Below are 15433 nucleotides of genomic sequence, written 5' to 3' on the forward strand. Positions count from 1 at the left end.
ACTGGGATGCTAACTGTAGTTTTTATAAAATTATTTTTTATCAGCAGGAGATTATCACTAGGGGATTAGTAAACCTGCTGCCATATAGTCCAACCCCACCATCAACAATAATTGAGAGCTTCCTGGCAATGCACAATGTACCCAGAAATCTGCCAATCAGTGGTGTGGGCAGGGTAATATGCAGCATTCAGAAAACTGGTAGATCTGCAATAGATAACAAAATTATTTTTTTCCAAAGTTATAGTAAGCAAATCAGTAAAAGATACATAGCTGGAATCAAGGTTTTTGTCCCTATATCTTGCTGCTCTCACATGGAGTAGAAAAAACCTGGTGGTTAGATTCTAACCTCCAATTATATGTCATATTAATTATATGAGATTTATTAATTTTTTATTTGTATTACACAAGTTTAGTCAATGAGAATATAAAAACTAATTTTTAGTTATTGGTTTGTTGCAGGGTTTACAAACTCCTGGGCAGTCCTTAAAAATGGGACTCTTTTATCTCGTCTGTAAAAAAAATTTGATGCATTCATGAATTTTTTCAAACTGTCAAAAAATTGTAGACATGTAACTATCATCATTTAGCAGTTCAGTTTATGAAGTTAAAGAGGCGTCCTTTATTTTTACATTGATGACCTATGTCTGATTGATCGGGGTCCGACATCTGGCACCCTCGCCGATCAGCTGTTATCAGTGGCAGTGGCCGCCGGTCAGATGTACAGACTGGCTGCCGCAGGGTATTGCACATCTGCCTCCTATTGATTTGATTTGGAGGCAGATGTGTAGTACCAAGTCCCTGCCACTACCAGAAGACGGAGCGGCTTGGCAAGTGAGCACTGCCGGCCGGCAGCTGTGACACCTATAACAGCAGATTGGCAGGGGTACCAGGTGTAGGACCAGGGACGTTCAGACATTAATGACCTATCCTAAGGATAGATCATCAATATAAAAGTAGTGGACAACCTCTTTAATGTTTAGAAATGCACATTTTCTGCTGCAGACATATATCACTTAAAGGGAATCTGTCACCTAATTTTTCGCATATATGCTGCGGCCACCACCATTAGGGGCTTATCTACAGCATTCTGTAATGCTGTAGATAAGCCTCTGAGGTAACCTGAAAGAAAAGAAAAACAAGTTAGATTCTACTCACCCAGGGGCGGTGCGGTGCGGTCCGATGGACGTAGCAGGTCCAGCACCTCCTATCTTCATGCGATGACGTCCTCTTCCTTGCTTCTGTCACGGCTCCTGCACAGGTGTACTGATCTGCCGCGTTGAGGGCAGAGCAAAGTACTGCAGTGCGCAGGCGCTGGGCCTCTCTGAGCTTCCACGTACCTGTGCACTACAGTAATTTGCTCTGCACTCAAAAGGGCAAATCAGTACTTCTGCGCCGGAGCCACAACACGAAGCAAGGAGGATGGCAACATCATATGAAGATGGGAGGCGCTGGACCCGGACCTCAGATGCCCATCGGACCCGGACCGCCCCTGGGTGAGTATAATATAACTTGTTTTTCTTATCTTTCAGGTTACATCAGGGGCTTATCTACAGCATTACAGAAAGCTGTAGATAAGCCCCTAATGGCGGTAGCCGCAGCTTATATGCTAAACATGAGGTGACAGATTCCCTTTAAAATCTGAATGATTTATTATGGATTTCCATTGTCAGTAAGAAAAAAAATCTTGACCGTTTTTTAATAAGCTTTCCACAAGAAATGAAAAACCAAGCTAGCGAGCCTCCATTACTCTTCTGTGATCCACCCCTTTTACATTGTCATAGTCTAGTAAAGTGTAGTATGGTGCACCAGAAATAACAGTGTTATGGTCAATCTGTTTTCTAGTCTTGTATCCCGGGATACTACAGAGTTGGAGGGACCCTTTTTGGTGGCATTTGTCAGCCTTGTGAGTGTAACGGCCATGCAACTGAATGCGACATCCATGGCGCGTGTTATGTAAGTAAGATATAAACACTTCATTGCCTGTAACCAGACGATGTGACCTCTTCTCTGTGTCTGTGCCGCTGTTATTTGCTGACACGGTGTAGGGGTCAGCAGATAACTATACACCAGACACTGCACAGATCGCAAACAATGTGACCTTCTGGTGTATTTCTTACGGATTTATGTTCACATTCTAACTGTAATGACCTTTTTTAACGAAAAAGCTTGTTTTACTGCAATTTTAATACTATCTCAAAATTGATATTCTCCAGGGCTGTCAGCACAACACTACAGGTCCTCACTGTGACCAGTGCCTGCCAGGCTTCTATGGGACCCCCGCTGATGGCACCCCCAATGACTGCCAGCCTTGTTCCTGTCCTTTGACCATCTCCTCTAATAAGTGAGAAATGTAGTTTTCTTTTTATTGCCAGATTTTATTTACCTTACTCTCTTCATAAAGTCATAGACTTGTCTCATCCGTTAGGGTAGTCTTAGGCCACCAATAGCAACAGGCATTACTGAACACCTGTGACTGTATGTATTATGGCTTAGAGCGGAGAGAAAACTATGCTTTGCTTGTTTTTTTTATTTTTAATAATCAATATTTCCCATTATTGCAGTTTCAGCCCAACTTGTTATCTGTCCAATGATGAAGAAATTATTTGTGACCAGTGTGCACCTGGTTATACAGGGACCCAATGCGAGAAGTATGTATTTTTAGTATTGTTAGAACTTTGTTCCTACTTTTTTGTTGCTGTTTTGTCTTTTTAACAATGTCAGTGTGTCAATGTTTTTTAATAATTAAAGAGAAACTTTTTTGTAAAAGAAAATAGCAGTGCCTGCCTTGTTGGTGTCATGGCCCTGTGACCACTACTCTAATGTCATGGCTAATAGCTTTTTATTGTTTTTGAGCAAATCATGAGAGCAGTGCTCATTTCTAATCAGTCCTATGACATCACGTGTGCTATGTCAGACGCTTTTAATATTTTATATGTTTTGCAGGCTGAATGATGTAGCTATAGACAGTCTATATTGATCTGTAGGTCATTGGCAGATCTGCTGTCTTTTTGCAGGATCAGTTGTCAATCTGATCAGGTCTGATGAACGCTGTATTTATTCTAGGTGTGCAAATGGCTACTTTGGAAACCCATTAGTGCCTGGAGGATCCTGTGTCCCTTGTGACTGTAACGGCAATATTGACCCATTTGTAGATGGACATTGCGATTCATTGACCGGAGAATGTCTTAGATGCATTGGTAATACAGCAGGGCGCCATTGTGAACGATGTGAAGATGGTTTTTATGGTGATGCCATTTTGGCAAAGAATTGCACTGGTAGGTAATTCTAGAACCCATCTGCAAACATATGATTAAAAATAAGCTTTGTATTCATGGTCAGAAGCTTTGGGTCATAAAACTCTGTTCTTATTAGTCAGGGGAAGACAGTGACAACTTGGGGCTTCTATCCAAGAAATGTATTTGAGCCCCTATCTCTGTTATGGCACTACGTAGCCACAAAGGGACTGCTCTCTTTTTATGGCACTAAAAATGCCACATACAGTAGATGCCAGTCACACACTAGGCATATGTCACATAGGTGCAGTCACACAATAGACACATGCAATATTAACGCAAGTCACACACTAGATACATGTTATGAACTAGATAAATGCTTTCTAGTTGCGAGTGAAGCTCTAAGCACAAGCCATATAAGTCACGCAATCGAAACATACCACATAGACACATGTGCATGACTAGTGTCTATGAGGAATGTGTCTAGTGTGTGACTGACATGTACGGTAAGTGGCATGAGTCTAGTGCATTACTAGTGTCTATGTGGAATTTGTCTAGTGTGTGACTGACATGTAAGTGGCATATGAGACATGCATTATACACATTCTACATACATGTCAGTCATGCCCTAAACACATGCCACAAAAACACAACTCGAACACTAGTCAAATGTCCGATAGACGTAGCCATGCACTAAAAACATCCCACATAGACATAACCATGGACTAAAAACATGCCACGTAGACTTAATCACGCAAGACAGACACCACATTGAAGGGAAGTAGACACGAAATAGACAAGTGCCACTTAGATACCACTCACGCACTACACACAAGCCACTTACATGCCAGTCACATACCAGACAAAAGCCACCTACATGCCATTTGCACACTAGGCACATGCCAGTCATGCATTAGACATATGCCACAAGCATGCCAGACACATACTAGACACAAGCCACTTATATACCAGTCACACACTAGTCATATGCCACAAGTATGCCAGTCACTCTCTAGACACAAGCCACTTACATGTCAGTCACCCACTAGACACATGCCAGTTACACATTAGACATATGCCACAAGCATGCCAGTCACCTACTAGACACAAGCCACTTATATGCCAGTCACATACTAGTCATATGCCACAAGTATGCCAGTCACATACTAGACACAAGCCACTTGCATATCAGTCACACACTAGACACATGCCACAATCATGCCAGTCACATACGAGACACAAGCCACTTATATGCCAGTCACACACTAGTCATATGCCACAAGTATGCCAGTCACATACTAGACACAAGCCACTTACATGCCAGTCACACACTAGACACATGCCACAATCATGCCAGTCACACACTAGACACATGCCACAATCATGCCAGTCACATCCACTTACATGCCAGTCACATACTAGTCATATGCCACAAGTATGCCAGTCACATACTGGACACAAGCCACTTACATGCCAGTCACACACTAGACACATTCCACATAGATGCTAATCATGCGATAGATGCATGCCATACAGTTGTGAGACATGCATTATACACATTTCACATACATGTCAGCCATGCTCTAAACACATGCCTCATAAACACAACTCTAACACTAGCCAAATGCCACATAGACGTAGTCATGCACTAAACACATGCCACATAGACGTAATCACGGAAGACAGACGACACATAAAAAAGAAGCAGTCATGAAGTAGACATGTGCCACTTAGACGCCACTCACGCACTAGACACAAGCCACTTATATGCCAGTAACACACTAGACACATGACACAAGCATGCCACTCGCACGCTAGACACTTACTCCAAACAAACCTGTCACGCTCTAGACAGATGTCACAAGCGTACCAGTCACTAGACATATGCCACAAATATGTCAGTCACACACGATACATGCCATGAATATGCCAGTCACACACTAGATATATGTCACAAATATGCCAGTACCATACTAGACACATGCCACAAATATGCCAGTCACACGCATATATAATGCATTCTATAATGATTACATGTTTTGTTTCAAGCATGCGGATGCCACCCAAATAGCTCCATCTCTGCAGTTTGCCATCATGAAACTGGCTTGTGTGCGTGCAAACCAAATGTATTTGGGAAGCAATGTGATCAGTGTGAGGTAAGAGACCATTTTTTTTAATACATTTTTAAATTATTTCTGTTCATTTTTAAAGGAAATTTTATTGGACTCAATTTATATGTATTTTCTGTCTCTGTTTATATTAATGGTTGTCCTCATTTTCTCTCTCCCCAGCCTGGATTCTACAGCTTGACATCTGGCTTCGGCTGTCTACAATGTAACTGTAGCCAATCAGGTTCAATCTCTGAAGTGTGCAATGATGCCGGGCAGTGCCCGTGTGTCGCTGGTGTGGCAGGGAATAAATGCAACATCTGTGCTCATGGGTATTATGGATACAATGACGGTGGCTGCACACGTACGTTACATTAGACATCTTTTCATATGTGTCTGTTAATTGGAATGTAGTATTCAGAATTGTATATTGCCAATCTGGCCACTGCTATATGTTTAATGGGTTTGTTATATCCGTGGTGGAGGTGGGGCCCCACTCTCGGCATCCCTGCTATTTAACAGTTTCAAGAGGTTGCAGACCTTTTGACGAGCACCACGTCCTTTTTATTCATTGTGTAGTTGTACAGTACAGAGCACTGAAGAAGCCCCAGTTTTGGCCAGACTGCTGCAGACGTGATTGGCAGGGGCTCCAGGAGTTGGACTTCCATCAGTCCAAGGGCACATTCGCACATCTGTATAAATTGGCCTGAGATTGTCCACAGTGCACGGACTGGCCGCGGGACTCCCAATCCGAGCGAGCCCACTGTATACAGTATAGTTCTCTCAGACCGGTTTATTCAGATGTCAAAATGCGCCCAAATAGTGATGACTTATCTCTGGATATGTAGAGAAGAGGTTAGAGCAGCACAACATGTGAATCCATGGTAACCAGGTGAATGGTCCACTTGAGCCACCATTAAAAGTTCAGAAAGCAAAAAAGGAAGAGGAGACAGCACTTCCACCGTGATCAAATGTTTTTGTGTCCAATATGCAATGTTTCAGCTTATATCTCACCCTTTGTCAAGGCTGTGATGTAACCTGAAACGTTGCATATTGGGAATATTAGACAGCAAATAAATTTGATCAAGGTGGAAGTTCTGTCTCCTCCTCCCATTCTTTATCCTAAAGATAGGCTATCACTTTTAAAAACCTGGATAACACAATAATTTGATTCTGTGTATTTATTTCAGATGCGGGGCTTTCCCTTATGTTCATTACAAACATGTAGTCTTCATTATATGGCTCTATACGTCACTAAGATAGCGGTGGCCGAGTAGGTATCCAGTCCATAAGGTATATAGAGAAGCTCAGCTCTCGGAGTTAGGCAGTAGAATAGTGACAGTTTTAATCTAGCAATCCAATTACAAAATATATTGACGTTTTGGTCCTAAGTTCCAGATCATCTTAAAGGGAACCTGTCACCCCCAAAATCGATGGTGAGGTAAGCTCACCATCATCAGGGGCTTATCTACAGCATTCTGTAATGCTGTAGATAAGCCGCTGATGTTACCTGAAAGAGGAGAAAAAGAGGTTAGATTATACTCACCCAGGGGCGATCCCGCTGCGGTCTGGTCAAATGGGTGTCTCAGGTCCGCTCCGGCGCCTCCCATCTTCATTCCATGACGTCCTCTACTGGTCTTCACGCTCCGGCGCAGGCGTATTTTGTCTGCCCTGTTGAGGGCAGAGTAAAGTACTGCAGTGCGCAGGCGCCGGAAAGGTCAGAGAGGCCCGGCGCCTGCGCACTGCAGTACTTTCCTCTGCCCTCAACAGGGCAGACAAAGTACGCCTGCGCCGGAGCCGCGGCGTGAAGACCAGAAGAGGACGTCATGGAATGAAGATGGGAGGCGCCGGAGCGGACCTGAGACACCCATTTGACCAGACCACAGCGGGGCCGCCCCTGGGTGAGTATAATCTAACCTCTTTTTCTCCTCTTTCAGGTAACATCGGGGGCTTATCTACAGCATTACAGAATGCTGTAGATAAGCCCCTGATGACGGTGAGCCTACCTCACCATCGATTTTGGGGGTGACCGGTTCCCTTTAAGAATGTCTGTTACATGCTGATGGAGGTCTGGAATTAGGACCGAATCGTCAATTTATTTTGGAGTTACTTACTTCAATTCCAGATGGATCCCCCGGCATCTTCCGTTTGATGTAGTATACTTTATGCTTTCAGCTTTTGTGTAAAATGTTTGTGTTTTCTCTAGCTTGCGACTGTGCTCACACACAGAATAACTGCAACCCAAGAACTGGCGAATGTATTTGCCCTCCAAACACCCATGGACCAAAATGTGAATACTGTGATGCCAACTACTGGGGCCATGATCCAGAGCTTGGATGTTTGGTATGAAATCATTACGCTGATTTTTGGAGATGCGTTATGTCAAAATCGAAATCCATCAAATGGTAGAACCCAAACTGCTTAGTTTCAAACTCGCATCTTTTATTGTCTAATTTCCTGGGTATGCTTTTATTTTCTGTTGCTTGTTAAACCAGATGTAGACTACTTGAAGCAAACAGTCACTTGCATGGGATTTTCTATTTCTTTGGCTTCTGGATTATTAAAGGGTTTGTCCCCCTCTTTACTAGTTATTTTTAACGGTCCCAGAGTGGTATAAGTGAAAAAAAATCTATACTCACCTTCTGGACCATCACTGCTACTCTACAGTCGCTACAATGTCCCGTCGGTTTAATGCTACCCACATCCAACAGGGGGCATAAGGTGGTCACTGCAGTCAATCAGAGGCCACTGATGGGCAGCAACTTTCTCACTCCATTGTGGGGGATACAGTAACCCAGAGAGCCGCTGGTTTGGTATGGAGTACAGTTTTTTTTCCTTAAACTATACTGGGTTCATTAAGTATAACTTGTAAAGTAGAGGACAATTTACAAGAAAAAATAAACGCTTGTGGGATAGCTATATAATATATATATTTCTTACTAAAAGAACAATATGGTAAGAAATATGTGTGTCTTCTACTGGCAATACATGTATAGAAAATGTGGTTCTTCCATTTGACCTCATGGATGGATGTTGTATGAATTTTCTTACTTCTAAGCACAGCACATACAACCCTTGGCAAAAAATTATGGAATCACCGGCCTTGGAGGATGTTCATTCAGTTGTTTAATTTTGTAGAAAAAAAACAGATCACAGACATGGCACAAAACTAAAGTAATTTTAAATGGCAACTTTCTGGCTTTAAACACTAAGAAACACTAAAAGAAATCAAGAACAAAAAATATAGTAGTCAGTAATGGTTACTTTTTTTAACCAAGCATAGGTGAAAAATTATGGACTCACTCAATTCTGAGGAAAAAATTATGGATTCACCCTGTAAATTTTCATACCCAAAAATAACATCTGCATCAAATTAGATCTGCTCGTTAGTCTGCATCTAAAAAGCAGTGATCACACCTTGGAGAGCTGTTGCACCAAATGGACTGACATGAATCATGGCTCCAACACAAGAGATGTCAATTGAAACAAAGGAGAGGATTATCAAACTCTTAAGTGGGTAAATCATCACTCAATGTTGCAAAAGATGTTTGTTGTTCACAGTCAGCTGTGTCTAAAATCTGGACCGAATACAAACAACATGGGAAGGTTGTTAAAGGCAAACATACTGGTAGACCAAGGAAGACATCAAAGCGTCAAGGCCAGAAGCTTAAAGCATTATGTCTCCAAAACAGGAAATGCACAACAAAACAAATGAGGAACGAATGGGTGGAAACTGGAGTCAACGTCTGTGACCGAACTGTAAGAAACCGCCTAAAGGAAAAGGGATTCACATACAGAAAAGCTAAAAGAAAGCCATCATTAACACCTAAACAGAAAAAAACAAGGCTACAATGGGCTAAAGAAAAGCAATGGTGGACTGGGGATGACTGGATGAAAGTTATATTCAGTGATGAATCACGAATCTGCATTGGGCAAGGTGATGATGCTGGAACTTTTGTTTGGTGCCGTTCCAATGAGATTTATAAAGATGACTGCCTGAAGAGAACATGCAAATTTCCACAGTCATTGATGATATGGGGCTGCATGTCAGGTAAAGGCACTGGGGAGATGGCTGTCATTACATCTTCAATAAATGCACAAGTTTATGTTGATATTTTGGACACTTTTCTTATCCCATCAATTGAAAAGATGTTTGGGGATGATTAAATCACTTTTCAAAATGATAATTCATCTTGCCATAGAGCAAAAACTGTGAAAATGTTCCTTGAAAAAAGACACATAAGGTCAATGTCATGGCCTGCAAATAGTCCAGATCTCAATCCAATTGAAAATCTTTTGTGGAAGTTGAAGAAAATGGTCCATGACAAGGCTCCAACCTGCAAAGCTGATCTGGCACCAGCAATCAGAGAAAGTTGGAGCCAGATTGATGAAGAGTACTGTCTGACACTCATTAAGTCCATGCCTCAGAGACTGCAAGCTGCTATAAAAGCCAGAGGTGGTGCAACAAAATAATAGTGATGTGTTGAAATGTTTTTTTGTTTTTTCGCGATTCCATATTTTTTTCCTCAGAATTGAGTGATTCCATAATTTTTCCCCTATGCTTGGTTAAAAAAATTAACCATTACTGACTACCACATTTTTTGTTCTTGGTTTCTTTTAGTGTTTCTTAAAGCCAGAAAGTTGCCATGTGAAATGACTTTAGTTTTGTGCCATGTCTGTGATCTGCTTTTTTTCTACAAAATTAAACAACTGAAGGAACATCCTCCAAGGCCAGTGATTCCATAATTTTTGCCAGGGGTTGTGCTTCAAACTGACAGCACTTTATAAAGTATCATAACTTTTTTTGCTTTTTACTAACCTAACCTTTGCACAAAATCTTCCCATAAAGACAACATGGCTGGACACAGATAGAAGAGAGCCCTTGTACAAATACAGTATATGGGCCCTTTTCAGTCCAATAATGTGTCTGTGACAGAATCTTTTCGCTGTTTTGGAGGTAGAAGTGAGCCCCCTTACCTCTTGTACCTGCCTAGGTTACACCTATAGTTTGTCTGCCTCTACGGTACTTTTAAAGATTGAGCTAAGTAAGTGCATTGAATTTCAAAACTTTAAAAGGGACGTTTCATCAAAATTTTCACATTTAAATGGACACAAGATGTCACAGTAGCTACAAAGCGGAATTAAATGTTTTTTTTTCATTTCACCTCTCCGTTGCATAGATTTTAGCAATCGAAGTATTTGGTACCGAATGAGTTAACTTATTTTTTAGTCAAAGTGATAGTTTTCACTGGAGGCGTGTACTTCTCCCTCTATGATACTGACCAATCATAAGCAGGCATCAACACTCAAAGTAAAGAAGAACATGCCCCCACCACAGCTTAGAGAAGGTGTCTCATGAGGTGTGTGAGATGTAGTCTAACCTCCTGCATGATTACCACATTTATCATGGCAGGACAGTCCTCAGACAACTATTAATAACCTCAGAAAACCATTAATAACCTCATTGATAGCAGACAAGACATCTAAGTGCTTGCATTTTTGTGCCTGACAAATGTACTCAATATTGAATAAAGCGAGATGTAAGTGGGGCGCCCGCTAGGGCCTTGAGGTACTCGGAACTGGGCCGGTTCTTAAAGGGATGTGTCTCTGTGGCAGTGACCCGGTCCGTGGCACTGGGCGTCCAATAAAAAGAGGCACAGTATATGGAAGTAAAGTCTATGGTAGTAGTGTTCATGATGCCACCTGTGGTGTTCGGTCAGGGATGACCGACGCTGCTTAAAGGGGTCCTCTGGGGATGATGGTACGGCAGCAGGGATGGTATGACTTCCCACAGGTAAAGCTTAATCCCCAGGGCTCCCGGTGTAGTTGGAAAAAGATGATGTAGTGCCAGAAAGAATTAGAGGACACAAGGTTGCAGTCTCTTTACCTTTTACTAATGTGAAGCAGCCACAGTCCAGGGTATAGATCACAGATAATGGTGCGGTCCGACCAGCTTGGAAGCGATTCAGGGATCCCTTGGCCAGGTGGGGTTGGAAGCCTTCCTTTCGGTGCTGTGTTGAAGACCCCTGCTGCCTATAGCTTCACACAAGGTCCTCACTTCCTCTCTGTCCCTTTTAGTGGAACACTACCGGCATGGCAGGCAACTCGTGCCTTTTTACAGGTGTCTCTAGTTATGACTCTGACCTCTATGTGTTGCTGTGCCTTCGGGTGTTAATGGTGGACAGTCGACTTGCAATCTCCTGGCCGCCGGTTTCTGCTGTGGGGCATAGACTTACCCCCACAACCTCTGTCTTCCGGCCACAGCTTTCCACTCTCAGACTCTCTCTGTCTGACTCCTCTCTCCTCACTCTCCTCTCACAATCTCACCTTACTCCTCCTCCAGCCAGAATTTATATAGGAAAGTCACCCTCAAACCGGGTTTAGAGCTCCCCCTTCTGGCCTGGAGTCAGAACAGTGTTACATGTACTTGTTACCTGTTAAAGGGATCCTTCCTCGCTTCCATGCATGGCATTACCCTCCCTGTGAGGAAGGCAATACCACTGTAACAACCGGTTACCTGGGGTGTTACATAAGTGTTTCCATTTTTCACCATTTACATGTGACCTTGTCTATCGTCCCTGTAATTTCTATAATTCAACAGCTTTTCCCTCTTGGTGCTGCAATTTTAAAGTTGAGAATTGTGTATATGAATTTTAAGGAATTTAAGTAAAATATTAAAGGTAGTTCATAAATTAGTCATGAATTGCTATAGGGATCAATGAAAGGCTCCAGCATTAGTGATGAGCGAATGTACTCGTTATTCGAGATTTCCTGAGCATGCTCGGGGGGTCCTCTAAGTATTTTTTAGTGCTCGGAGATTTAGTTTTTCTTGCTGCAGCTGAATGATTTACATCTGCTAGCCAGCATAAGTACATGTGGGGGTTGCCTGGTTGCTAGGGAACCCCCACATGCACTTATGCTGGCTATCGGATGTAAATCATTCAGCTGCGGCAAGAAAAACTAAATCTCCGAGCACTAAAAAATACTCGGAGGACCCCCGAGCATGCTCAGGAAATCTCGAGTGACTAGTATATTCGCTCATCACTATCCAGCATCCTTGATGTCAGTGAATACTATATATGTAACATTCACTAATAGTGTGGGAGGTGACGCTGAACCGCCATGAATATGGCATTATGTGATAAAATGGTTAGCTGTGTTATTTAGTTCTTTAGCCAAGCCCTGACTTTCTACTATGGCTAATGACTAATGAAGAGGGAGAGAAGGGGGCTGTCTTAGGTAATGAACTGAGATGGACAGCCATCCCCCTTTGAACACATGACAGGTCACATGCTGTCGCAGGGAGCGGAGACGGCTATTACTGTACTCTATCTTTTTCATTCTATAATAGTGTGCTTTGTTATAAAGGGGTGGGCTGTCAGGGTCAGTTCAGTAGCTAAGCCAGCCGCCTTTTTCCTCCATATCTAATGTACAAATGTATAGAGGCTGAGAATGTTCCTTAGTAAATTTTAATATGCTGACAACAGCCCACACATCCCCTTCAGTTACTATATGCTTATTTTAATATATAGGAACTACATGTTACATTATTCCTGTACAGACCTATTGAAGTTACTATTGTTAGTTATTTAAAGGAATACTCCAGCCATGGAAAATGTTTTTGAAAACAACTTTGAATGTTATCAAATAAGAAAAGAAGTCTTGCTTGTTCACAATTCTGATCACGCCCTTCTCTGTTTCCGGCACTCCCTCATCCTATTTGGTCTCTGTAATTCCTGATCCAGCCATGATGTACCATTGTACATTAGGAAATGGGACCGCTGCTGCCAGTCACTGGTTGTAGATGTTCACAGATGCATCAGTCACATTTCTGATTTGGGACATAGCGGATGGAGTAGGAACTACAAAGACCAGCAGGGTGCTGGAATACATCAGACCTGAGCGGCGGAGTATCTCTGTATAGTTTCTAAGTAGAGAACTGTTGTCGTATGCATACACAAGGTTACTTACACTACTCTGAATAATTGTAGGACTGCAACTGTAGCAGGGAAGGGTCGAGCCGGCTCCAGTGTGACCTTACAACTGGTCAGTGCCCATGCAGAGAGGAGTTTGGTGGGCAGACCTGCAATGCTTGTCTATTCGGATACAGAAAATACCCCAGTTGTATTGCTTGTGACTGTGATGCCAAAGGAACCCAGTCTGCTTGGTGCGATGATGAGCAGAAAGTATGCAGCTGTGAAGAAGAATCCGGAGCCTGTGCTTGCAAGGTTAGGAACACAGTAATAAGTGTGGACCATTGATCTGTAGATTACACTGGTGTCTATGTGAGCAGCTGCTGCAATGACACTCCAAAAGATAAATTCCTGGTCAGACACTGCCATCTACTGGACAAGTCCTGTAAACACTCATTTCTCCTGTATTTTATTATAGAAACAGACGCTAACATCACTCTCCATGGAAGTGTAAGATTAGGAGAAATTACTGCAAAGCCTAATGTGGATTGGTATTCACATTTCATATTCCAAACTGCAGACATCATTAAGTAGATATCTCAGACTGTTGGGGCTGGTGTGCTTATATTGAAAATCCTTTTAGGAATGAGTGCATTATTTTTTGTGAAAGTTTCCCTGCCTAATATTAAGTATTTAGGAGTCTAGTCCCAGTTGGACTCACTATATGGATTATCTTAATTTGAGGATTATATGTCCATTCTGAAAAGGATCATCAATGTAAGTACACCAGTCTCGTCAGGCCCAAGAGCTAATTACTAATGTATGAAGTTTGTATTGTGAAATCTGGTGACAGATCAGCTTTGGGGATGGGGGATTTACATTCCTTCACTTAATATAACAGTGTGATCAATGACACGAAATATAGACACTGCTGTAGATTTTGCATCATGGCGCAAAAACTTAAATTTTACACGACTTGGACAGTTTTCTGAGCTCCCGAGTCACTGAAGTAAGACTATATAACTACAATGAAACATCTTTGTCTTTCATGACCAAACTGACCTGATTCTAGTCTTTATACTTTTATCGTCCTATAGTGATCTATACACATTATAGGGTAAGGCTGTGCGCACACTTTGCGTTTTTGCTGTGCAGATTTTTCATAAAACCTGAAGGATTTCCTAATAGCAGTAACGTGAATGAGAATCCTTAGGTCTCGTGCACATGATGCTTATTTGTGACTTGCAGATCTAAATCTGTATCATGTCAATTCTTTCAGCGTTTTTGCTGCGGACTTCACCCATGCTAATGAGTGGGGAAAAATCTGCACCAAAAACGCAAGTAAAAGATGCAACAAAAATGCAGCATAAACATGTGTTTTGCCACTGTGTTTTTCCTGCAAAAAATGCAGAAATTTCAGGACCAAATACCCTAAGCCTAGGGATTAGCAACAAGTCATCTCCTGTGACCATCAAAGTAACGCTCTTTGTCAATATCTATACTATCTTCTCGCCCGACCACTTGCACCAGTGACCCCATTCCGTCACATCTCCTCCAGTCCCTTTCCCCGGCTGTCACCTCTCATTTAACAAAAATATTCAACCTTTCTCTCTCTTCCGGTACCTTTCCCTCTTCATTTAAGCATGCCATCATACATCCACTACTTAAAAAACCATCCCTCGTTCAAAAATGTGTCGCCAATTATAGACCTGTCTCTAATCTTCCCTTCATCTCTAAACTCCTCGAACACCTAGTCCCCTCCCGTCTTACCCGCTATCTCTCAGATAACTCTCTTCTTGACCCTCTTCAATATGGTTTCCGCTCTTTACACTCTACTGAATCTGCCCTCACTAAAGTCTCTAATGACCTACTAACAGCTAAATCTAATGGTCACTACTCCATGCTAATTCTCTTGGATCTCTCCGCAGCATTCGATACTATGGATCATCAGCTCCTCCTCAATATGCTCTGCTCCATCGGCCTCAAGGACACCATTCTCTCCTGGTTCTCCTCCTATCTCTCTGACCGATCCTTCACTGTATCTTTGCTGGTTCCTCCTCCTCTCACCTTCCCCTTACTGTTGGGGTTCCTCAAGGATCAGTCCTAGGCCCCTCCTTTTCTCTTTGTATACTGCCCCTATTGGACAAACAATCAGTAGATTTGGTTTCCAGTACCATCT

At 42.4% G+C, this 15433-nt stretch overlaps 1 protein-coding gene across 1 annotated transcript in view; it reads left to right on the forward strand.

The window, feature by feature from the left end:
- LAMA1 (laminin subunit alpha 1) overlaps positions 1–15433 on the forward strand; it is a 219718-nt gene that overhangs the window by 94538 nt on the left and 109747 nt on the right. Inside the window, exons 16-23 of the mRNA XM_069731077.1 lie at positions 1843–1953; positions 2214–2341; positions 2562–2648; positions 3064–3275; positions 5283–5389; positions 5525–5705; positions 7548–7684; positions 13333–13569. Of these exons, the coding sequence (XP_069587178.1) occupies positions 1843–1953; positions 2214–2341; positions 2562–2648; positions 3064–3275; positions 5283–5389; positions 5525–5705; positions 7548–7684; positions 13333–13569 (1200 nt within the window). The remainder of the gene's footprint in view (positions 1–1842; positions 1954–2213; positions 2342–2561; positions 2649–3063; positions 3276–5282; positions 5390–5524; positions 5706–7547; positions 7685–13332; positions 13570–15433) is intronic.

Source organism: Ranitomeya imitator, chromosome 6 (genome assembly GCF_032444005.1).
Source record: "Ranitomeya imitator isolate aRanImi1 chromosome 6, aRanImi1.pri, whole genome shotgun sequence".
NCBI classification, from domain to species: Eukaryota; Metazoa; Chordata; class Amphibia; order Anura; family Dendrobatidae; genus Ranitomeya; species Ranitomeya imitator.